This window comes from Drosophila yakuba, chromosome 3R (genome assembly GCF_016746365.2).
Source record: "Drosophila yakuba strain Tai18E2 chromosome 3R, Prin_Dyak_Tai18E2_2.1, whole genome shotgun sequence".
Taxonomy (NCBI): Eukaryota; Metazoa; Arthropoda; class Insecta; order Diptera; family Drosophilidae; genus Drosophila; species Drosophila yakuba.
In genome coordinates this window covers 23,781,637-23,805,380 of record NC_052530.2, presented here as the reverse complement: position 1 = coordinate 23,805,380, position 23,744 = coordinate 23,781,637, and the positions used below count along the sequence as shown (strand labels likewise).

The 23,744-nt window shown below is 42.2% G+C and overlaps 2 protein-coding genes and 1 long non-coding RNA gene across 10 annotated transcripts in view; 2 read left to right on the top strand and 1 right to left on the bottom strand.

The window, feature by feature from the left end:
• The first annotated feature begins 1,451 nt into the window (after positions 1-1,451).
• LOC6538150 (ABC transporter G family member 20) lies at positions 1,452-22,418 on the top strand. Of its 8 annotated transcripts, none has more exons than XM_015193191.3 (11): positions 8,445-8,955; positions 12,623-12,846; positions 16,603-16,809; positions 18,667-19,183; positions 19,251-19,399; positions 19,568-19,709; positions 19,773-20,060; positions 20,403-20,851; positions 20,926-20,986; positions 21,052-21,383; positions 21,444-22,418. In XM_015193191.3, exons 2-11 carry the CDS (start codon positions 12,833-12,835, stop codon positions 21,616-21,618), a joined length of 2,334 nt encoding a protein of 777 aa, XP_015048677.1. In that variant the 5' UTR covers positions 8,445-8,955; positions 12,623-12,832; the 3' UTR covers positions 21,619-22,418. The 8 variants fall into 8 exon arrangements, with proteins under 8 accessions (XP_015048681.1, XP_002098684.1, XP_039231334.1 ...); XM_015193197.3 differs by having other exon boundaries at positions 8,446-8,955; positions 19,604-19,709; positions 19,773-20,054; XM_015193192.3 differs by having other exon boundaries at positions 8,446-8,955; positions 19,773-20,054.
• LOC120321739 lies at positions 2,254-8,340 on the bottom strand. Its single transcript, XR_005561453.1, has 2 exons — positions 6,883-8,340; positions 2,254-6,638 (listed from the first exon to the last, which is right to left on the bottom strand). It is a non-coding gene; the product is annotated as an uncharacterized LOC120321739 (long non-coding RNA).
• A 309-nt stretch (positions 22,419-22,727) lies between the features above and the next one.
• The window catches only part of LOC6538149, a 38,891-nt gene continuing 37,874 nt past the window's right edge, over positions 22,728-23,744 (top strand). The window contains exons 1-3 of the mRNA XM_002098647.4: positions 22,728-22,898; positions 23,163-23,420; positions 23,484-23,700. Of these exons, the coding sequence (XP_002098683.1) occupies positions 22,825-22,898; positions 23,163-23,420; positions 23,484-23,700 (549 nt within the window). The 5' untranslated portion in view covers positions 22,728-22,824. The remainder of the gene's footprint in view (positions 22,899-23,162; positions 23,421-23,483; positions 23,701-23,744) is intronic.

Here is a 23,744-nt window from a genome sequence, read left to right as displayed (position 1 = left end):
TCGTAGATGTCTCGATTCGTTTTTTTCGTTTGTCAGCCGCTTCATTGATTTTCATTTACACCGACAACTCGCCGCCATCGTAATTGTTGCAATTTAACGACACCCGCCGATGAGGTAACCCATCCTTCGATTTTTCCGGCGAGTGAAAGAGCACTTTTTGTGGCCAAGAGAGCAGCCCATTTGCATTTTGGGAAATGCGACGACAGTATGCCCGCCATTTGCATACCAATTCGGTCTATTGAAAACAGCATAAATATTTAGATAAGGTTTTATTTTAAGACCCGGCTATTTAGTTTCTGCTGCAATTTGCGCAACACTTACCACCGCTTTCACTGGCCCCTTCGCTTGAGCCGGAAACTTGAAAACTGACCTCTGATCGAGGAAAATTGCTTTGTTTTGACTTTGTTTTGATGCATTTGATTGGTTTTAATGCCTGAATAATGCAGCGTGAAATTCCCTCTGTATTTTAAATGAAGATGTCGAAAAATATGCGGTTTTCTAATTTGATCTCTGTCACGTTGACGTGAAATGTGTGAATTATACAAGTTTTATGCAGAGAAGTTTTCACCGAATGACTTTAGCTTCGCTTTTTATTAGCGCTACTAATTAAGTTTCGTTTATGTAGTACACATCTTGCTATTTTACTGCCATAAAGATACCATTCCGTTGATGGGTAAACGACCACCGCTTGATAATCGCTTTAAAGTTCAACACTCTTCTGTGTAGTTCATAATTTATAGTGGCGCGTAACGCGACAGTAAGAGGTTCGTATTTAGGACCCATAAGGCGCTTTGGGGGACTGTTAACGGTATCGTGTAATGTCTTAATTAAGGCCCAACAAATGCCGTGAAAAATGGTTAAATGAAGCACACTGGGTGTAGCCGAAGCTAGTCGAAAATGTGATTTTCTAACGGCTATAATTAAGCTCATTTTCTACTATCTATTGTTGCAAGGAGGAAGTATGGGTGGCTAATACAAATAGCTTTGCTACTCTGGAAAATATTTAATTATATAATTTAAAGTTTGCACTCTTCAATTAAGCTTAAACAAAATAAAGTCTTTAAATCACGAAAATATGTTATTTATTTAACTATCTGCACAGCGATTTTAACTCATTACCTTTGCAATAATTTAACAAATTTACATTCCCCCATTAAGTTCGTTGGCTCGGTGTGTTCGATTTTTGATATTTCACTGCCTCATGTGCATGACTAAAGCCATGCATGTTTAGCCATGTGAAAAAACTATATCAACATCGTATAAAATACAATCTCTCTCCCTCTCTCTCTGACCCACGATCTCAAGTCTCTTTTTTTTTTTTTTTTTAAATAAAACTCTCGGCAACTCTCTCGTTTTGCAGCTTTTGTCGCATTTCGGCAGCTCTTGCGCCTGATGCGCGCGTCTTGGGGTTTCAGTTTCGTTCACGACTTCGTCGCGTTTGGCAGCAGCAGTAGAAATCGGCAGCGAAGCAATAGCTACAGCCATATAGCGAAAGAAAACGATATCACTTTGCGCTCTTTTATTACGTGTACCTTATAAGAAAGAAGCGTTAGTTATAAATCAAATTACGTGTTTTACCTGCGCTCTTTTTTTAAAGTTCGCTGTTGTCGCCTCGCCCTTGCGATTGTCGTTCGAATCCACGTTGTGAGTTTGAAAACCAGAAAACAGCTGTTACAAGACAAAGCAAAAAAAAAAAAAAAAACGCTCGCTCACTCGCGCCTAATATGAAGTCTTAGTTCGCTGCCTAAGTCTTTTGTTTTGTGCGGAGGCGCACGCGAATTTCAGTGTGATAAAACCGATCGGTGTGTGTGCAGAAACAAATCGAAATAAACAAGACTATTTACTGGCAGCTGCGGCAGGCAAACCAGTTGTGCAACTGCTATTCGCATCATCCATTGAACCACATTGCCCAGTGCCCAGTGACCAGTGCATCCCTTTCGGAAACGGCAAAATGGCGCCGAAGAAAGAGGCAACCTTGAGCCAGCAGCAGACACAGCAGCCCGTCATGGACCTCGAAAGGATAAAGCGGCATTTCAGCTGGTCGGACCCCAGTGCCATGTGAGTCACAGCCATTACAGCTGGCTTAACAGTTCCCTTAATGGTCCATAAACTAGTCGTTAAGTCGAGTGCCGTCTTCGAAACGGAACTGAACCATCTGCCGATCATCATCTGAAGTTCGTTGCCGAAGTCATTCGATTTTACCCCAAGCAATAACAACAAATTGTTGTTTGCTTTATGGTCAAGAACAAAGTGTTTTCGTTTCAATCAAATAGATTTGTTATTTATTGCAAAGCAAAAGCTTAAACTTAGACATTGTATAACAGTCGGGCACGTGTTTTATGTCATTTATTTTTGGAACGCCAGATCGAAAAACATATTTATCAGTTCGATTCGCCGATCAATGAATATTCAAATAAGCCGAGTGAAAGAAACCGCATATAATCACATTCATTACTGGGCGAGCTGTGAAGTATTTATTTGAGATCCAAACGTGAATGACACCTCGATAGCCACCCTCGACATCTGGAGTTGGGTGCATTGCACAAGGCTGGCATAATGGCTGGCTGGGTGAAATGAAAATATAGACAACTCACTGGGGAGCTGATCATTATCGGAGTCGGAGTCGAAGTCAGGAATCCGTGAGCCCAGCTTGTCGCCGCCTGGCAAATTCCCAATTTTGCAATTCGTAATAGTCTGCGCAAATTCCACGTCATGCTTATTAAGCGTTGGGCTTTAATTGCATTTATTCACATTTATTCAGCTAAGCAACTTTAGCAACTTCAGCCACTTTGCAAAGTGACGAGTGAAATTCGCAATTATATAAATACGTAGTAAGGTAACAAATTCGTAGCAACTTATGGCACACTCTGCGATGAGCTACTGAACGCCAAGCTGAAGGCTTAAAAATAGAACCCAGGGTCGCTTTAGCTATAGGGCGATGGTTTCTAGTAAAGAGACTGCTTAGCCTCGCTCGGCAACGGCTGGCTGGCTTTCAGCACTTAGCATTTAATATAACTAATTGCAAATTTCAATAATTTCCCTCACAAATCCGCACAAATAATGGCAAACAAATGAGTTTTCGTACAAATTAACGTCCATCATCGCCGCAATCAGCGTCAGCCGGGAGATTTTTGCAGCTGAGTGGATTGTGACACATCCGGCAATCGGTCGATTTCGCACAATGTGTGAAAAATTATTTTACCATAATTCCACGCAACTTCAGGTACAAGGGAGGTGTGTTTCGCTGCGAAAGTATCGGCTTTATGCAAATAAAATTGGTCATTCATTTATGCTGGTTTTCTTCTTTGGTTCGCTTTTTGAATGACATAATATTGGCAGCACATGCGATCCCAAGCAAGGGCGTAGCAACAGAAGTATATCAATTTAGGGTACAAATTTATAATATGAACTTATAAGTGCTCTACGAAGAACTTTCCTTTGATAATATCTGTAAATTAATTTGCACTTTGTATACTAGCACCCCTTTTTATGCCAACACCCATGTACCACAATATATTTCAAACATAATCATATCATTAGCATTCGAATGCGGCTTTAGGTCGGGTCTATAACCGCCGTATCGATGGTCGAAATGAGTTTGTTTGTTGCCTTTAACGGTGTTTCTCTTGTGCTGGCCTTCATTATACAACATCCACCTTACAATCAGCTACGTCACTTCCGCATGAACTAGTTCAGATGTGAGTGGCATCGAAGTATTGGGAAATTACTCCGATTTCTGTCTGCCTTTTTTGTCTGTCAACATGTCTTACTTATACCTATCGCTCCTGGCGTGTCGTTAATTGTTGTTATGAACGATTATGGGTGATGATTTGCAACCCAAGCACGCCCTCACACAGACGAAGCCGTTTAAAACAGTTTAAGCACGCGTTCAAATTAAAATTCTAATGGCTGACTGTACAATTGGAATTCCGAAAACCATATGCAATAAATGATAGCTATCTGCTAATCTGCGCAGTTATTTTATGGCGCAATTAAAATTATTTTTTATCGCTAACTTAAGAAGGCTTAAAGGAAATTTATTGCTTACACGAAATTTAGGATCCTTAATGAATAACGTAAAATCCATATTAAGTTGTATATACTTAGCAAATATGTGTCTTGAGTTTTTAAACCTAAAACCCGAAATGTGTTGCATAGTGTAAAAAGCTTTGATATGAGCTTTGATGAATCGTATAGCTACCACGTTTTTATCGTTTTATTTTGAACTTGGCTTAGCTCGGCAAAGCCCGCTTTTACTTAAGCTTTTCATTGAATTGGCGTAGCAAAATGATATAAAACTCAAGCTCAAAGTAAAAGCTTCAAAGCAATTTAAAGTCGTCAGCGTTGTCTAATAAATGACATTAGCCGAGACAAAAAACGTAAGCTCAATAACCATTTGATTGCTCAGTCACACGATTATAGCTACTGGCTCTGAGAATGTACAGACTCGTTGATCTCCAGTAATAGGCTTCAAAGGTCGTAGAGCAAATCTATTTGAAACTATCTTTTGTAGAACATTAGTAACTATTTAAGCCATGTTCTATACGTACATTTTCAGACAGACCGTCTACAAGCTATGTGGAACTTTGTTTTTTAGCCATTAAGGTAGATTATGCTTAATTTCTATCCCACTCATTGTGGAGACAGTCGTTTGGCCTGTAAGGCCACAGATCTTAAAGGAAATCACCACTCATCTTAATAAAAAAAAAAAGAAATCTGAAAAAAAGAGCACACGCGTGTCATAAGAACTTTAACAATTGAAGGTTTATTTCCGTGATGTGCAAGTGTCACTGGCTTCAGCATTTCTGAGTAACCTACCACCTTTTGATAAACTGAAGAACACAGTTTGGAATTAAAAAGTGTGAGCTAAATTTTAATGTCAACCATCCATATCACGTAGGCTTAATATAATTGTCCTGAATAAAGACTGTCGCATAAATTGTCGGCTGTTCTTAGGCCTTTTGTGCGACGGTCTTTTCCACGAAACAATGACGTTGTTATGGTCGGTTTTTTTTTTTGTGAAATTTTGTAAATATATTGAAGGTACTTTCACTGCAAGAAGCCATATGCATTGTCTTAGAGCAACTATTTCAGCGTATTTGCTCATATTATTAACAACAATTTGGCCAGTCTGCTAATTGCCACAAAATGTGGTCAAACAGACAAAAAGTTGCACAACGCGACCAATCAACTTGGCAAAAATCTGACTCAAATGCCTTGCATTGTGTGCCAAAAAAGTTTTCCCCCCGATAATTATAGATATATGTATATCCGAAAAATAGAGCTCAGTCCCAAATCGCTCGACCAGCTTTCGGTTTCCATTTGATTTAATTTTATGTGGCTTGTTTCTTTTGCTAATTTGCTGGTTTACAAAAGACCTTGACACATTTGGGGCGTGTATTATGTTTTCTTTTTTTGATAGCTTTGGCCAAAATCTTCACAAATTATTCCAGCTGAAGACGAGTCAAGCCAGATTCACTATACTATTCAGCTTCTACTCTGTGATTCGAAGTGAACCAAGTAATTACAGCAAAACCAATGGGCCGTTTGCGTTTGCCATTTCGTAGATCTTTGTTTATGAACCAGCTACAATCCCTAATTGTAATTAATTTATCTGTTACATTAGCAGCTCTTTTGCATGTGTCCACTCGAAAATATGCCAAACTAGTCGAGCCTTAGCTCAGAGTTGTACAAATTGCATAATATTTGGCAAGCCGCGAAAGAAACTACTTTGAGTGCTGAAAAGCTTGGCGGCAGCTCGAGCTTTTCACTCCATTGCTTTGAGCTGCAGTGAGCAAAATTGGAGAAAAATCTTGAATATCTTGGAAAGATTTAAATACAACGACCTTATAAAGGTTAATGAAACTTAATTGATCTGATGGCATATAAAGTTTCAATTTACTTGAGGTCAATTGTTGTCTTTAGTTGAACAGGAACAGGAAGATACAATTCAATTACTCGCTCAAAGAGTTACTTTTAATTTTAGCGCTAAGGTCTCTTCTTCAACAGTATTTTTAGATGCCTCTTTCTTGTATTAAATCTCCTGTGATTCACAGGGGATTAGGACACAGTCTGAGTGAGCGAAGAAAAACGAGTTTCGAGCGAAAGGGAAATTTTATCGTTAAGTGCAATCCGTTTTATGGACTTTAGTTTGCCGCCACCGTCGTCTCGTGGCTGGATGCAATTAATTTAAAGCCAGGCTGAAGCTTCTGCAGTCCGTCTGGAATTTGGCCCCTTTGCTCCGCCAGCTTCCCAGCAAACTTCCTCCTCTCAAAACCGACGACCTTGTGCCCATTTTCACAGCAGCGTAAAAACAGAGAGATAAACCGAAAAATGGAGGGAAAGAAGACACTAAACTGAAATGAATGGGGACTAAGACTGGGAATGGAGGGCTATAAATGTGGATTTGAAATGTGCACATCGCAAGACAAAAGAGCGAAATTGTAAGTGAAGCTGTCGAGTGTAGTATTGATGCAATGGCAAAACCCAAAAACGTTTGTCAACCAATTTCTTTAATAACTTTATTGCTATTTTCGCAGTTACCATTTGTTGTTGTTCTCGTTTTTCCAAGCCGAAGTCAACAAACTTGTCCAAGGTGTTGTTGTTGCTTGCACAGCATGACTGGCCGAAAAAAGAAACTTCCAAAAGACAAAGAAAGACAAAAAGCCAAGTTAGAAAATTGCAAGCTTAGTTTTGGATTTCGTCTTGATGGCAAACCGTGTTGGCTTTGTTATACTTGTGTGGGCGTTATCCATTAGTTGAAACTAAGACAACGGTTACGAAATTTGCAACTTGTAAGAGCCAAAATATTGAAGGCTTCACACGGCTACCACTGCACAAGTTAGTATACCATGACCTGGCTTTTTACTTATCGTAAATTACCTGGAAATGGAAAGAAGATGTGGATGAGCAGAGTGAATCATAACCGTTATAAAACTATTGCCACATATCCCAATTTAATGATGAATGAGGGCTGAGGAACAGAGTTTTCAGGGCTCATTAGCACGTTGCGCGTCGTATGTTCCAAAAACGATGTCAAGTGCGACAGCGACGCACTTCGTTTATTTATTTCTTGATATCCCCAGAAACAAGTCTGAATTGCTTGTTATGTACACTACAGTAATATCCATTGCAGCGACTACGAGGATGTTTACAGGCCCATCAGTCAGCCGCGAAATCGGTTTTATGCGATTCATTAAATCCGACTGCTCGTTCCACCTGGCGAATGAGTAATCTGTAAGGAAAAAATCACACAGGCCTATTAAATAGCGATTTGTTAGCTTGATAAGTTACTGTTTTAGATCCCAGGAATGCATGACGGGCAGATATTTTAATGTGTAGCAGGCGACCTTGCCAGTTAATTGCCGTTTAATAGCAAAAGAAAAAATTTAAAGCTCCCAAAAAATTGAAACCCAACTTGCTATTGTACTGCTGTCCATTGACCATTGACCACCTGCTTAAGATATTCGAACGCGATTTGTTACAACACCCGATTCGATGGCACTCTTTTGGCCAGAAACACCCACATCGCCAAGTTGGCTGTGCATTTTCAATGTCAGCATTGCGCAAAAGTGGACAGTTTAGTCTGTTTGGATATTTTCTTGTTTCTTTCTTGTGGCTTCGTTTTTCCCTAACACACGTCAAACGCCCTTAGTCACGCCCTTAACGCCGGGTTGTTAATTTTTTCGATTTTTTTTTTTTTTCTTCTTGGATGACATTGAAATTGTGCAATAGACAAACAACAAAATTTTAATATAGACATGTTTATTGATTTTGCGGCTGGGCTGCCTGTCTGTCCATCACTCAGCCACCAAAAGCATTCTTTGGCATAGCAATTATAGTAATTAAGGCATTTAATTTCGCCTTGAGCAGCTGCAAAAATGTCTATCTCTCCATGGCCCATTTGATCTATTAGCGGTGAACTTTGCTCCAGTTGGATTGTTAGTTACTTGTGCAAAGAAAAGCAGTAGCAGCCCTAATTAAAAAAGACTTGGGAATTTTAATGGGATTGCGATTGCAATTACGGTCAAATGAAGCCATTAAATGATCTAAAAAAAAATAAGAGAAGCGCAGTGAATGGGTGAGCGGCCCATTGGGCTTTTGCAATTCTGGCCGAAGAAGAAGATAGCCAAGGTCGTTCGTGGATTGCATAAGTGGTATGTATGTACATGTAACGTCACAACAACGACGTAAAAAAACCCAAAAACCGGGGCCCTTTTTCAGAGAAGGTGAACCGCCGCCAGGAGCGAAGCCAACAAACTTGCCACTCGTTCACTTGTTTTGCTGGACGCGACGAGCTCATTCGCCGCAAACTTGCCACCAAACCGCTCAAAAGTGAGTGGCTTTTCGAGTGGTTTTGAGGCGCAGGTGTTTTGCGGTTTGCTATCGCTTAAGCTTTAGCTTTTCAGTCGAGACTCAGGCACTTAGACAGTCAGTCACTCGCAGGTCCAACAACTAGACGCGTTTAAAGTCGCGCTTGAAACGCACGTGCAAAAGTGCAATCGCAGTCCGCTCGCCTACCGCTCGCTCGCTCCCTCTCTCTCTCGCACTTGCTCTTGCGCTGCCTCCATCTCTGTCGCTACCATTGACAAAGTGTAAAGTGCAAAGCCAGCAGCGCCGACGTCGACGCAGCGTCAGCGTCTCAGCATCAGCTTAAGTCAACTCAGCTCGGCTCAGTTCGCCTTTTGGCCAGCGACTCAAAGTCAGTCTTAGCCGAACCTTTCAGCGCAACGCAAGTGCTCCGGTTATACGCTCCTCGGTCCGCTCGTCGTTTTAAGTGTGAACCCCCGTGGAACGTCGACAGATCCCATCCCCATCGGCTATTGAGATCCCAAGCGATCGCGTTCGTGTCCTAAGTCTTTCGTTTGGCGAGAAGTGGATTATAAAACGAAACCAGCGAAACGACTGAAATTGTGTGCAAACAAATTTGCTCCCAGGCCAACTAGAACGCGCATTGTAAGTGTAAATTTGCTCATCAAACAAAATGGGACTTTTTTGGAATTTGCCGAGCTTGAATGGCCAACAGTGCCACAGTACAGACACCGACACACGTTTCAGGAAATCGCCCAAAAGGCATTCAGTATGATATTTAAGCGAACAACAGCTTATTCTTTGCAACAACAAATGGCCGCTGCGAATGGCTGCTTTGTCGTCAATTACTTTGTTTGCGAACTTCCACCATCATCATAATCATCATCATCGAGATCCACATCATCAATAACAAAGTGGATGTCTCCGCCCGCGTTTCCTTCTCCCCTCAAAATGTTTCAACGCGTGTGCTCCGCGCTTGGCATACAAATAATGGGCGGAGTGGTGGTCATCGTATCCCTTCCCAAAACGTTGTTAGAATATGCCCAGTCTGATATTACCAATCCGTCGACGGCAACTCCATCGCGATGTTGCTACACATTTTGCCTGTAATGAATGTGAATTGCATAAAAAAATTGTGGAAAATGTGGTCATAATTTCGGTCATTAACTGCATTTCACATCGCCCCGATGTGTCATTCATGCAGCTATTGTACATGAATATTATCGCCAGAGCACTTTGCGTAATGTTGCTTTTATTGATCGGCTATATGGCAGAGTGCAGAAGCCCCAGTAACAATAACCTGCCTGGCTTTTTGTTGCAGTGGAATTTTTCTGATTCTAGTGCCGGACTTCAAGCACTTTCCACGGGCAGTAAAAAACACGTTTCTGACCTACGACTGCCATAAGTATTTAGCTAAAAGCCCTTTGATTCTCAGTATATGCCTGAGATCAGCGCATTCCAGCTGATCCGTCCCGTCTGACCAAATAAACGAATTAGCGGCTTTAGGTGACGCCCACCACCAAAATGGGAAGAGGTCAACTACAAACAGATAGCAGCTAGCCACTTTTTTACTGGACATTGCAAATTGCAATTCGAGCAAAGTTCAGCGCAATTAAGTTCTGTGACTTTTTGCATTTTCATTGCACAAGTTGCAAAGCGTCATAATAATAACAATTATATCTTACAATAAACTGCATTCATCGTCGTATTTTGTGCACCCAAAGACCTTCGGCGAAGGCCCTGAAATTAGTTGTCAAGGTTTTAGCCCCTCTCTCTCCACATGTGCATTTCCGAGCTGTGCAGCATTTAAAGTTTAAACTTGAACTGGTATATTCGACTTGGGTTTTTTTTTATTTTCCAGTATCTGTCTTTCTTTCTTTCGGTCTGTGAGCATTTTCGGGGCCTCTTATTCTCTGTTTATCACGTCGCGGCTGTGCCTCGAGCAGAGTTCAAGGTGCCTTCGATCCATTCCACTCGGCAACAGTGTGAAGTTGACTGAGACTGTGTCTAGATATCCAGAGGTATAGGCATCATTATTAAGCCGTAAAACGCTGCGACACTTAATTAATACCAAGGCAGCGGCGCTGAGCTATTAAGATAAAAGCTTATATAAATAGCCGGCAGAACTCGAGAAAATTCGCTTAGCAATCGGATCCGTTCCGATATGATTATGGGGATTGTTAGACTAATTGCAAACAATTTGCATTGCTCAAACCGATTTTAAGCGAACGACTAATACTTCCCCTTACAATGATTGCACTGAGCTGCATAACAAATCAGAATCAAATTGTTCTTAAACTGGACTTAATACTGTGCTGTGTCCCATGACGCCGGTCACTTAATAACCGATCAACAGGCCCTAATTGCTCAATAAAGTCAAGTAAGATATTTAACGAGCTGCTTGGGATTAAATCTGTACGACAGTTCGTCATATTGATTTCTCAATTGGCCTTACAGCTGTAGACCTTTAAGGTACATCTGTAATTTCGACTCGTGGACATTATAAATTCAAAAAGGGGTGGAAAAATATTCCATGGCAAGCCCAACATTTGTCGGGGTTCACGTGACCCCTGCTGAACTCCAAGTAGTCTGGATGTGATTGTGCAACTGTGAGACATACACAACAATTGAGAAAATTAAATATTAATTGAGGCAATCGGACATTCTCTTTCGAGTTTTCGCAGGAATCGGACTTCAGACTGGTTTTAGTAGAGCAACTACTGGCAATCGATACACGCCACTAGCGAATTGATTAGGTCCAACTCAAGTTGGCTTTACAGACTACCATCTGGATTATCTAACACCTTGGTTTTAGTCAGTGCGGGAGTGAGGGTGAGTGCTCGACTATTTATTTTTGGGCACGGAGCGCAGAAAAGTCTAAAGACCTGTTGCAGAACCAGTTGCTAACTGGTTTGGCTCGCCATTTGCAGAAATGGCCAAATGCCCGCCCGTCGAAGAAGTTGCAGTCACGAAAGTGTGTCGCATACTGTTGCACTTCTGCTGAAAAGCCAACTCACCGACATACGTGCCTGAAATTATGTCATCGGAAAAGCCAGTCGAAGAAAATGAAAACTGGCCACTAGAGATCGAAAGTGTTGGGTGTTCAGTGCAGTGCACATCGAGGAGATTTTTTTTCTTCGCTTGTTATTCTTAAAATTTTCGAGGCCGAATTAATGTCGTTTTGTAGCCCACACACGTAGGCCCATTAAGCCTTAAGTTTTAATTATGGTTTTTCCTGTCTGCAGCTGCTGAAAAGTCGTTCAGCGCTTGCATCGAGATTGCCCCATTGAAATTTAAATAGTGTTGAATAAATTCATCCAAGCATTGTCTGCAGCTGGTTAAACGGCTAAATGGTTAAATGGCTGTATGCTTTCATGCTCAACTGGCCACCAACCGATTGAGAAACTTTTAAATGCATTGCGAGTCCATGGGTTTTTCAGATGACTAACTCGTAACTGATGCTTGCCCCCCACTTTTTCGGGTTCTCACTTAGCACATGTGATGACGCACTTGTTAGCGCTTAGATAAAACTTTCCGCTGCACCGGAAACTCACGGAGCTACACCATTGCATGCCAGCTACTTTTGACCTTGGCAATAGAAAAACGGCAACGCACTCGGCATGCAAACTAGGCATCAGCGAATAGCAAATGATTGCTAAGAACTTGCCTGTTGTTTTCAAAGCTGAAAGCTAAAACTTCGGTGCTTAACACATCTCCAAGTGGCTCCGAATACATCAGAGATCCAATGTCAAATGCGTACATTGCTATCGGGCTCTCAATTATTATTGTTATTACTACTTAAATTGTTATTGTGGCGCGGAACTAAGCGGCTTTTGGTCCGTTCGCATATCGAATCGCCGCTTTTGGTCCAAGAAACATTCACAGTTGTGTAAAAGTTGACCGTATAACGCTGCAGTCATCAGAAATGACTCAGCATTATGGCATTATACCATTATCACAACTACAGAAGTAAACTCCGCAAGGTGCTGATTGTATCATGTTTGAAACGGGGAATTTGATCAACCGGTTGTTGTTACTTTTCGAGTGATCTAGAAGCAGGCTTTTCTCCCAAATTCTAAGCTACTTATGGCGTAAAATCATTGATGACTTCTCATTCATCAGCATCAATGACTTGACCTAATAATATACAACGTGACGCATGCGCAATATTGAAAGCCCAGAAAGAAACACAAGCCGGCAAAGAAAAATAAATGGATACACATACAAGCTCTGCAAACTCCAGGTCTCCAGCCAATGCATAAATCAAACAAAAAATTTACGCTCAAACATGACTATTATTTATACATTTCAGCAATGTGTGCCTGAAACACATAAAAAGCACAGCCTCTCAGCCACTTGGGCATTGCAAAAGATTGGCCCGGCAGCGAAGTAAAAGTAAACGCTTAACAAAGTAACTAGCATTTAGACAAAGGCAAATAAAAACAAGCAATAGGCGAAACAAAGCCAACAAAACAACACCCACCATCGCCGACAAAAAAAAAACAAACGAAAAACAAATAAAATGCTGATATCAACGTAAGTAAATTCGTAAATTCGTGGGTAAACGTGCAGAGATTACGACTATAAATTGCAATCAAGGTGCGAAACAAACGCAATCATTTCGGTTTATTTTCGTTTTTTTTTTCTTTCTCCATTTTGACCCACTGATGTTGACCCACTTGGTGGCAAGTCAATCGGCCATCAGTCATCGGCTTGGGATTTGGGGAATCGGCATTATCTACCAGTTTCCTGCTGTCAACGCCCGATCTCGACTTCAACACTTGTCGAGCCATCAACATTGCATAATCCAGCGATTTGACTTTTCCAGCTCTTCACCCTTTTGCCTGTCTTTTTTCCCACTTGTGAACACATATACATATGTATTTGTTGTATTTTTTGTGTCTTTTGCTGATTTTTTAATCGCTTTTGCATATTTGCCAGCTAGGCCCAAAAATGCGACCGCATTTCTCAGTGGGGCGAACGAGTTTGTAATTATGTCAAATACCAAAAGGCTCATTGCATAATGCCCCGCCATTGCGAATTCGTCTTCTTTTGGTTTTAAATCCACTTCTGCGAACTCAAACGATTCATGTGAAGATGAAACACTGGCTGGGTATCTCCCAGCTTAAATTTTCAGTCTGTAAATTATGGAGGTTTGCTGATTTATTTGGCAAATGACAAGTCTGTCAGTTCAATGGCTTCCTCGTTGTCCCAAGAATAGAAGCTCTTAATCATATGCGCGCGCAAAAAGAGTACAGCAAAAGGCAATTACACGACATTTCCATCTTCCGCGTGTGGCAGCGACTTGTATGGAAATGGCTAAGAAGTGTTTTGCCTGCCAATAATAAGTACCCGGTCCGACCTGGAATTCCCCTGAAGTCTGGAGTCCTAAGAATCCACCGGGGATCGGCGTGTTTAGCATTCAGCATTCGTTCGCTGGCATCGATGCGTGACAGACTCCAGCTCATCGGAGCCAGGAACAATTTGAGCCCCGATAATGCCTCCCCTTTCAATGATTATAGACGATTAGGAGGCTCGATCATCAATGAAATCGCAGCACGAAGTGCAGCCTCTCAGGCTATTATGTAAAGTGGCACTGAAAAAAACGAAGCCCATTTAGATATTGATGACAATCAACTTACTTAAGGACGGGTCAAAATTCGTACATGCTTCTGTCCAATCAAAATTTATACATCAAATTTGATTTTTCTCCCAGTGTACTTCCTAGTCTATATCTTTAGATGACCTCACTGTCGTCTCGGTGGGAGTCACTCTGCTCTTTGCCTCTCGCAGCACGCGTTTATTTCAAACTATTCGCCACGACAATTACACATTCTAAAGTTCGCATTTAGCACGGTGAGCAAAGGGCGGAAAGGAAAATGTGTCAGTTATGGCAGAGTAGTGCAGTTAATATTATTAATGGTTTCTGGTTAAGGGAAATGACGAGTCCGTTGTTTCGAAGTGTTTTTTCCGCCCAAAACTCGGTATGTTGACAAAGCCTAACCAATTCTCACGCTTCATTATTCAGCTGGGTGCGTCTCCGAAGAAATCAAACAGATAAGAGTCACAAAAGATGGTGGACCCGTGCTGAGCACATCGCTGCATGCATAAATAGCGCTCTAATAGTTAATTAAATTATCAATAAGCATTCACAAGCACAAACAAACACCACCATCGGCGGGTAAAAATCTTCAAGCCATAAATGTCAAGCACAAAAGTGAGGAGAAGAGGAAAAAATGTCGGTTTGTTGTCATTATAAAAAACTACCTGGCCTGACCTTGTCCATTGTTGACTGGCGCACACAGAGACGCACCGATTTACGCAACCCGCGAGTGTTGGCTGTTGTCTCTTGGCTTTTGGGCTGTGACTAACTCCGCGCCAACCGCTGTGCGCGTACGCAAATCGAAAGACTCAGGCAACGAACTTGAAACACATTTCGTCAACCGGTCGAATGAAATTGCAGCATGGCAGCATTTCTGAGTGCGTTTGATATTCAGAATTCGTGCGGCCCAGCCCCAAATGTTGTCAGCGCATTATGCTAATATTTGATAGGCCGCATAATATAGCCACTTAATTTTCCCTGCAAACGGAGCTATTTGAGGATGTTTGCTCGCCACTCGACCGTTGGGCAACACAGTCCCAATTCCAATCCCAACCCATCTCGTGCCATATAATAAATGCAAATATTTGCCACCGATCGAATATTTATCTTAACGAGAAGTAACGCAATCTATTAGCAAAAACTCGGGACGGTCAAATCGTTTCGTTTTCGAAAGCGACATCGGTGGGAACAGAAAAAAGGCAAAATATCGTCAATCGAATGCGCTCAACTAGTGACCTTGAACTAGTTTCCCCCTCCAGCGTGTTATTTATATTTGGGTCTGTTTGTCTCGCTTCTCGTTTTCTGGTATGACTTGCTCGTTTGCCAGCGCTAATGATATGAAAAGCCGAAAAAAAAATAATTTATAGCTGGCAGTCAAAATATGTTTATAAGGTGCGAATGTGATTAATTGCAGGCAATTATGAACTTTCTTTCCCCGACTAACAGTGCAGCTAACCTTGACCCAAAATTGTCGAATCTTTTGGCTGCTTACACGTTTGCGACGCGTGCAAAAACTGCATGGGAATTGCATAATTTTTTGCCAATGCAAATGCAAATGATAACTGCAAACTGCAAACTGCAAAGTTGTCTTGCATATTTACTCGACGGCTGACCAACTTGGTAGTGGATGGATGGCTGTTGGGCAATCAACCATTGCTGGTCCAAAACCAGACTTGGCCAACGACTTTACCTCACCTCGTGCATTCAATACGACTTCAGCTTAACTTTAACTTTAACTTCGGCTGGACTCCAGCTTTTCGGCCGACCAAGTGGCCAAAAAGCGCGTTGCTCAAGAGACGAGTGCCCAACTATAAATATTGAAATGAAAAGTGTTGCCAAGCTTGTCCATTGTATTTTTTTTGCCGTTTCGCTCTGTTTTATGCTTTTTTGCAATGTGTGCCGCTGACATAGTTTCGGTGCCGAGATGCCGAGCTATTGAGGCATACCCCACAAAGCCCAAAGCACACATTCAAAGCGGGTTCAAATGCAAAACGTTATGCAAATGAATATATCTGATATGCGACAGCAGGAAGCTGCCAATTATAACACTATTAAATATTCTAGCTTGCGAATGAAACCAGTTTTGTATGGTTGAAACTCTCTACAATGTATGGTTAACACTGATGATTCCCATTAATGTTCGCACTTAAAAGGATTAGCTCAGTAAGGTCTTACAAAACCAGAGTAACTAAAAGATACGTAAGGCGTTTTGAAAAATTGATGACAAAGTTAAGCGACTTTTATGGAAATGGATATTGAGATCTTACTTTGTAAAATTTTTATTAATTCATAAGAAAGTTTATAAACAGTTTGCTAATTCCGCGATTGATCTCTAAAGTTAAATAAACGTAATCTTAGTAATCACCGTACTTTTCAAGTTCAATAACAGCGTACATTTAAAATGTAAATTCTCATACGATTTATGCATTGATTTTATGTGAGTTAAGCTGCATTGTTTACTTTAGAGATTTGTTTAAGTCAGCTTTGGGGTTCTCTTTAATCATACGATAATCTATGATTTTAAAAATGTTGATAGTATGAAGTGACTAGCAATAAACTCTACAAATAATACTAGATGTGGTATTTGAACAATTAAGATTTAATTACTCTAGGTACCATGATAATAATACTTTTTTGAAACGCTTAACCTGAAACCTTGAACTAATTCTTATTTCCTCATATCGTTGCAGCATCTCCACAGACTCCGCGATGGCGGCCACAAACAACGATGGTGGCACACAGCCCAATGCCGTGGCGGCATGGGGTGCTCCGGCCAATGGACCCCGGAACACACAGGCCGCCGTATCCGTGCGGCATGCCTTCAAGGCGTACGGAAAGAAGAAGAACGCCAACCAGGTGCTGAACAACCTGAACATGACCGTGCCCAAGGGAACAATGTGAGTGAGAGTGTTGAGAGCGATTCCGGGGCGGGATATCCATCAATAAAAGTGAAATGTTGACAGCTCAATTTAGCGAGTTCATGAAATAGAAACGGCGAAAGTAATTAGCACCTAATGCTGGCTGAACTCGAATTTAAAATTAGCAGCAATGCTAAGCGATTTCCTTGTGTCGCAGATTTGATTGCACTTGCACCGATCTCCGATCCGATTTCGTCTACATCAGAGGTCACTTGGTTACGCTTGCGTCTAATTGCGGCTATTATATGCGACTAACCGGTTTAGTCGTTCGACTATCTTGCAATTGAAACGGCATTTTTGCATGATAATTCTAGCGGCTAAGCGAGGGTCGTTAGGAAAGTTCAACTGAACTCGGATCGCAGAGATGCCCCTGGTGGAGTGATCCCAATTAAGCCGCTACCCAACTGACGTCAATGACGCGACTAAGTCCACACGTCTTGCCAATTAATCCCGAAATCTATTTGTATGCCAGACACCGGGCTTATTTGCGTTATTCTCGAAACAAAACCAATATGCCCGGCTATATTGATCGATTGTCGTCTGAAGGGATTGCAAATGGCTGCAAAACGATAATGATGTTTGTTCAGAGACCCCCCAAACTGATCTATTGCCATCTTTGTCGCGGCACATGTGCTTAATTGCGGCACACGAACTTTTGGCAAACATTTAGGGGCCATAAAAATAAAAAATCGTATATTCATTTTTTTTTTTCTTCGCTGCCTTTGGCATTGGTTACGGCCCGAGCTGTATTATTAAAGTTTGTTTATTTCTTGTTTTCGGCATTCTGAGTGATTAATTCAGCGAATTAATGCTGTGTCGTAACGGATTTTTTATTTTATTCTCCGCCGTCTGTGCAGCAGTCTTGACCCAGTTAACAGCCTGGTTCGTTCAGCTTTTTGACCTAGGTCAGGTCGCCGAGTTAGTCATATTTTGTTTTTCGGCTTGAAACGAGTCAACGAACTGCTTTTGGGCTCTCAAAGTCAGTGCATTAGCGATTGAAGTCGATTAAAGGCTGGCCAACTTCCAGACAGACACTCCCATTCCCAGAGGCTATATTATCAGATTTTGTCTCGTTTAATTCGTTAAATGGCTCAGCACGCTAATTATAATAATAGATTCAATAAGAGGCCAAAACGTGCGACCTACGAGCTGCAATATTTTTTTGTCAAAAGGCCGAAGACCAAACGAAAACAGACGACAAACTAACAATGCGATAATCACAATAATCACAGCCACCAAGTTCATCATGATGATGATGGTGATAATAATAATGGGGGACTAACCCCTCCCCAAACACACAAAAATGGGGCGGAGTCGCATTTTGTGATAGCTGCTGGCATTTCTTACATTTCAAGGTGAACATTTCGAAATAATTCAACTTGAACTGCTGAAATTAGCATTGACATCGCCGCCGACATGCCACGATCGTATATATACGTACATATATATCTATCCAGTTACATATATAGGCTTGTTTACGGTGGCGACAGTTTTCGTGCTGAATTGGCTAAATGTTTTTCCCTCTTTCTGCTTGCTTTTCATATAATCTCTTTGCCTCTTTGTCACGGTTGGCGTCTTGACCTTTTGTGACCCCCTTTTAATGGTCGAAAAACGTATAAAAATGTGACCTTTCAGTAAAACGATAAATGCTAATAAGTAACGTCTGCTATCCAATAATATTTTTCAAAAAAGATTTAAAGGCAATATAAGTGTATTCACAATTTGTGTTTAAAATGACGGTTTTGATTTAGTATGGTATGTGTTAGGATTTTATTACTTTAACATTCCATCCTTAATAAACACATTTTAATCTGTTTTCTTTTTCTCTTTTCCCAGCTATGGACTTCTGGGAGCCTCCGGATGTGGCAAGACCACCCTGCTGTCCTGCATCGTGGGTCGTCGTTACATGGACGCCGGTGAGATCTTTGTGCTGGGCGGCAAGCCCGGCACTAGGGGATCAGGTGTTCCCGGAAAGCGTGTGGGCTATATGCCCCAGGAGATCGCACTGTACGGAGAGTTCTCCATCCAGGAGACCATGATGTACTTTGGCTGGATCTTCGGCATGGAGACCAAGGAGATCCTGGAGCGTCTACAGTTCCTGCTCAACTTCCTTGATCTGCCGTCGGAGAAGCGTCTGGTCAAGAATCTCAGTGGTGGTCAGCAGCGTCGTGTGAGCTTCGCTGTGGCCTTGATGCACGATCCAGAGCTGTTGATTCTGGATGAGCCCACCGTGGGCGTGGATCCACTGCTGCGTCAGAGCATCTGGAATCACCTTGTGCACATTACCAAGGCGGGACAGAAGACGGTCATTATTACCACACATTATATTGAAGAGGCACGACAGGCGCATACAGTAAGTGATTCAGAGATTGGGTAGCTAAGTATAAAATAATTAATTAATTTAAATTAATTATCTTCAGATCGGTCTGATGCGGTCGGGTCATCTGCTGGCGGAGGAGTCACCCAGCGTCCTGCTCTCCATCTACAAGTGCATCAGCCTGGAGGAGGTGTTCCTCAAGCTGTCCCGCATCCAAAGTCAAAAGGGCGATGTGACTCATGTAAACTTCAGGTAAGGATCTAGACTGGCATGCACCACGTGGCTAACCCGATGACAACCACTCTAATCAACACTCTGTACTCTCCACTTTGACTCTCCTCCATCCGACACACTCGCATGCTCGCAATCTGTGTTCCACCTCCATCTGTTTGTGGTTTTGAACTGGTTTTTCGGGAGTAGTAACAACATCTCGTTGCACGCCATGGCCTTTGGCAGCAAGATGGACAAGCCGAGCTCCAGTCAGGAGGGCGGCGTGGTGGGCCTCAACTTCCACCAGAGCAAGGAGGTGCTCATCAACGACAGCAATGGCTCCATCTACACGGTTCGTTTTGGAATATCCTTGTGATTGCTAGGGTTAATCTTTTGCATCTATCGTTTGGGACAGCTCAACCAGGAGCCCTACAGTCCGCCGCCGTCCAGGCGCAACAATAATCCCAACGACGAGGAGAGTTGCCAGGACTGCTATGCCAACCTGTGCAAGATCACCTCTAAGGGCAAGATCCGCGCCCTGCTCACCAAGAACATGCTCCGCATGTGGCGCAACGTGGGCGTCATGCTCTTTATCTTCGCCCTGCCCGTCATGCAGGTGATCCTCTTCTGCCTGGCCATCGGACGCGATCCTCAGGGCCTGAACCTGGCCATAGTCAACGGAGAGATGAACGACACGGTAAGGGTAAGACACACATTTTACACACATTATTCGCACATTCAAAGACTTTACTCAGTATTCAAGGTGGCATAAACTAAAGAGTTTGTTAGTTTGAATTCCGACAGAAATTTATAGATTTTACACATATAAGTTTATTAAAACCCTCACAACCATAAAATCGTTATAAAGTTATATAGGGATTTTATTACCATTTGATGCCATTTAAGCAGAGCGTTTTATATGAGAAAATAAAAAGCACTTAAATATAAACTTAATGACAATGCAACTTGAATTAAAGACCAGTTTAACTATTTTAGTATTCCAATCACTTGCACTCTAACCAAATTCAAATACTTGTGCTCTCAGGAAAACTGCTATTGGGAGGACGGATGCCACTTCAAGAACCTGGGATGTCGTTATCTGAGTCATTTGAATACGAGCGTGGTTAAAACATATTATGATGACCTGGACGATGCCAAAGAAGCGGTGAGAAAGGGCACAGCTTGGGGGGCGGTCTACATCAGCGAGAACTTCACGGACGCCTTTATTGCCCGAGCCAATCTGGGACGTGACTCCGACGATGAAACGATCGACTCCTCCGAGGTCAAGGTCTGGCTGGACATGTCCAACCAGCAGATCGGCGTCATGCTCAATCGGGACATCCAGCTGGCCTTCAGGGACTTCGCCATGGGCCTTCTCGGCCAGTGCGGCAGCAATCCAAAATTGGGCGACGTGCCCATTCAGTTCAGGGACCCCATCTACGGCACCATGAATCCATCGTTCACCGATTTCGTGGCACCTGGCGTGATCTTGACGTAGGTTTCATAGATATACATTTAATGGGAGAGTCATTAATGTTTTTGTTTTTCCTGTTTCTTTTATTTAATAGCATTGTATTCTTCTTGGCTGTCGCTTTGACGTCATCGGCTCTGATCATTGAGCGCACTGAGGTAAGTCGAGGAAAACTATCTTTTTTAGGAAGCAATTATAATGACCATTGCTTACTTCCTTTCAGGGCTTGTTGGATCGCTCCTGGGTGGCTGGCGTCTCGCCCTTCGAGATCCTCTTCTCGCACGTGATCACCCAGTTTGTGGTGATGTGCGGACAGACGACTCTGGTGCTGATCTTCATGCTGGTGGTGTTTGGAGTCACCAACAACGGCGACCTCTTCTGGGTGATCGTGCTGACCCTGTTGCAGGGCATGTGTGGAATGTGCTTCGGCTTCCTCATCTCCTCGGTGTGCGAGCTGGAGAGGAATGCCATCCAGTTGGCGCTGGGCTCCTTCTATCCCACCCTGCTGCTGTCTGGAGTGATCTGGCCGATTGAGGGCATGCCCGTGGTGCTGAGGTGAGTTCGTGTGTGGATTAGTTTGTTGTGAATGGAAAGTAAGGTTTTATTATCCACCAGATACATATCACTGTGCCTGCCACTTACGCTGGCCACCTCTTCGCTGCGCTCCATCCTCACACGTGGATGGGCGATACTGGAGTCGGATGTGTACATCGGCTATGTGAGCACGCTGTCCTGGATCGTGGGCTTCCTGGTGCTGACGCTTCTCGTGCTGCGGTCCAAGCGCGGCTAGGATCTTCAGATATTACGCTACTTTTAGATGCCTACTTTAGAACACGATTAGTCGTCCTTGTCGTCCTAGTTAGTTTACCCCCCACTTCGGGTCTTCTTCTTACTTCCGCTTCCGAGTTTCACTTCCCCTCGTATCTGCCCAAATGTCATAAATTATTTAAGCACATTCGCAGCTTTCCTTAGCTTTCCTTAGTTTTCCGCTCGGCACTCGTTTTTTCCTTAGGCTAAGTTCCGCACTTTCGTAGTTTAAAGCGTAAGGTTTAGGTACTCCTAAATGCAATGTTGTAAATATTTTGTGTCACGAATTCAGTAATCCGTTGCTCTAGATGTCCATTATTTGCAACTCTCTGTACTAGACCTTTTCTCGATGCCGACACGGGCAGTTTATCACATACAAACACAACTAATTTTATATATTTTCAATGGACTGTGATTGTTTTTTCTACATAATTCACGCGAATACACGTAGGGCAAGCCTAAACAAAAAGAAAACACAATGAAAAACGAACAAAAACAATGGTGGGTTTTGTTATTAACATTAAGTAGCTTAAAGCATTTTTTGTATGGGTTTAAGTTTTTTAAGGTAAAACATAATTAAATACAATAATGTAAACTACCCTAAAGAGTACGTAAAAATATATTTCAGGAAATATTATGCGCAGAGCATAAGTATTTCACAACGAGCAAATATAAGACAATGAACAACGAACAAGTGAAAAACGTTCTTATTTAAGTAAACATTAATGTGAACGCAGTTATGTATAAATAATAATAAAAAGTGAATAAATAAATAAAATTCAATTTAATTGTTGGTTTATTTACATTTTGAAATTAATGTTATCAGGTTAACATTGGCGCCAATGATATGTTACTAATGCATGTTCATAACAGTCTATTAAATACTGTTAATCAGAAATGAACAGTTTACTGCAACCAGTGGACTGCAATTTCTTAAGATTGTATATTTATGTTATTACTTTTAATTTAGCATAAAAATAACCATATTGAAGCCTGTTAATAAGAAGATTATAAATTTAACGATTGCCAAATTAGATACCAGGGCTGGTCGACAGCGTTCTGGTAAAGAGTAGTTAAGCGATCTGGTAACACTGGCCTTACAGCTGATAGAAATCATAACAAAAGAGCAATGTTTTCCTGTGTTGTTTATTTTTAAAAAGCGTTTTAAAGCGTTATTTTGGACGCGAAAATGGACAAATCCAGGTCCAGTGCCTACGACAAGTTCGTTGGCTTCGTGGAACAACTGCGGAATACAGAATGCAGGTGCGACTCAACGCTAATTTGATTGTTTTCACTTGCATCGAATGTTTTGGGGAGGAGACCGGCAACAGTTTGTTGCTCATTACGGAACAATATTGATTAAAATGTGGTGTCCAGGTGATTTCCGCAGGGTTTATTGCCCCTTAAATGACCCTGCCAGCTGGTAAAGCCACCCAAAACATTCGTTTAGCATTGGGCAATAAGTGCATCCGCTATGACGTCATGCCACATACTGTACTAAAACCTAATTACCTCAATTTCCCACAGCCAAAAGCAGAAGATCACCTGCTTCCAGCAGATTGCCGAGTGCATCATGTCGCCCTCGCTGGCGGGGCACATCAACTATGCCGCCCACTGCGGCACGGCCACCAATGTCCTACTGCTGTTCTGCGAGGATGTGGATTCCGTGGTCCGGATGAGCGCCGAGGAAAACCTTAACAAAATCCTGAGGTCACTCGAGAAAACTCGCGTCAGTCGCATTCTTATGGATCTGTATGGTGAAATTAAGCGGAATGGTAACCAGAAGTAAGGAAACAAATATCTTAAAACCAAAAGAATAAACTTGTAAAAGGGTAATTTTCTGCACAGATCCCTGAGGATTTGCCTGAACCTGTTTTCTTACTATGCACCACAAATAAAGGAGAAACACATCAAGTGGTATGCCGTGAGATTGCTCCAATGCATGACCACCATTTCCCAGCGCAAGGAGACGTTGCTCCAGGAGACTCTCTGCGACTTCGTCAAAAACTTTAGTCGTCATATACAACAGGGTCTCAGCGACAGCGAATCCTGCAAACTGTTCGAGGTAGAACAATATCCCTTAAGCTATTTTATTTATGTACCTAAGTG

Excerpts from the sequence above, each read along its gene's own strand:
- LOC6538150 (XM_002098648.4), top strand. The coding sequence starts at position 1,952 with ATGGCGCCGAAGAAAGAGGCAACCTTGAGCCAGCAGCAGACACAGCAG. Across the intron at positions 19,400-19,567 it reads GTGACTCATGTAAACTTCAG|TAACAACATCTCGTTGCACG; the intron begins GTAAGGATCTAG and ends TTTCGGGAGTAG. Across the intron at positions 20,987-21,051 it reads TGATCATTGAGCGCACTGAG|GGCTTGTTGGATCGCTCCTG; the intron begins GTAAGTCGAGGA and ends ACTTCCTTTCAG.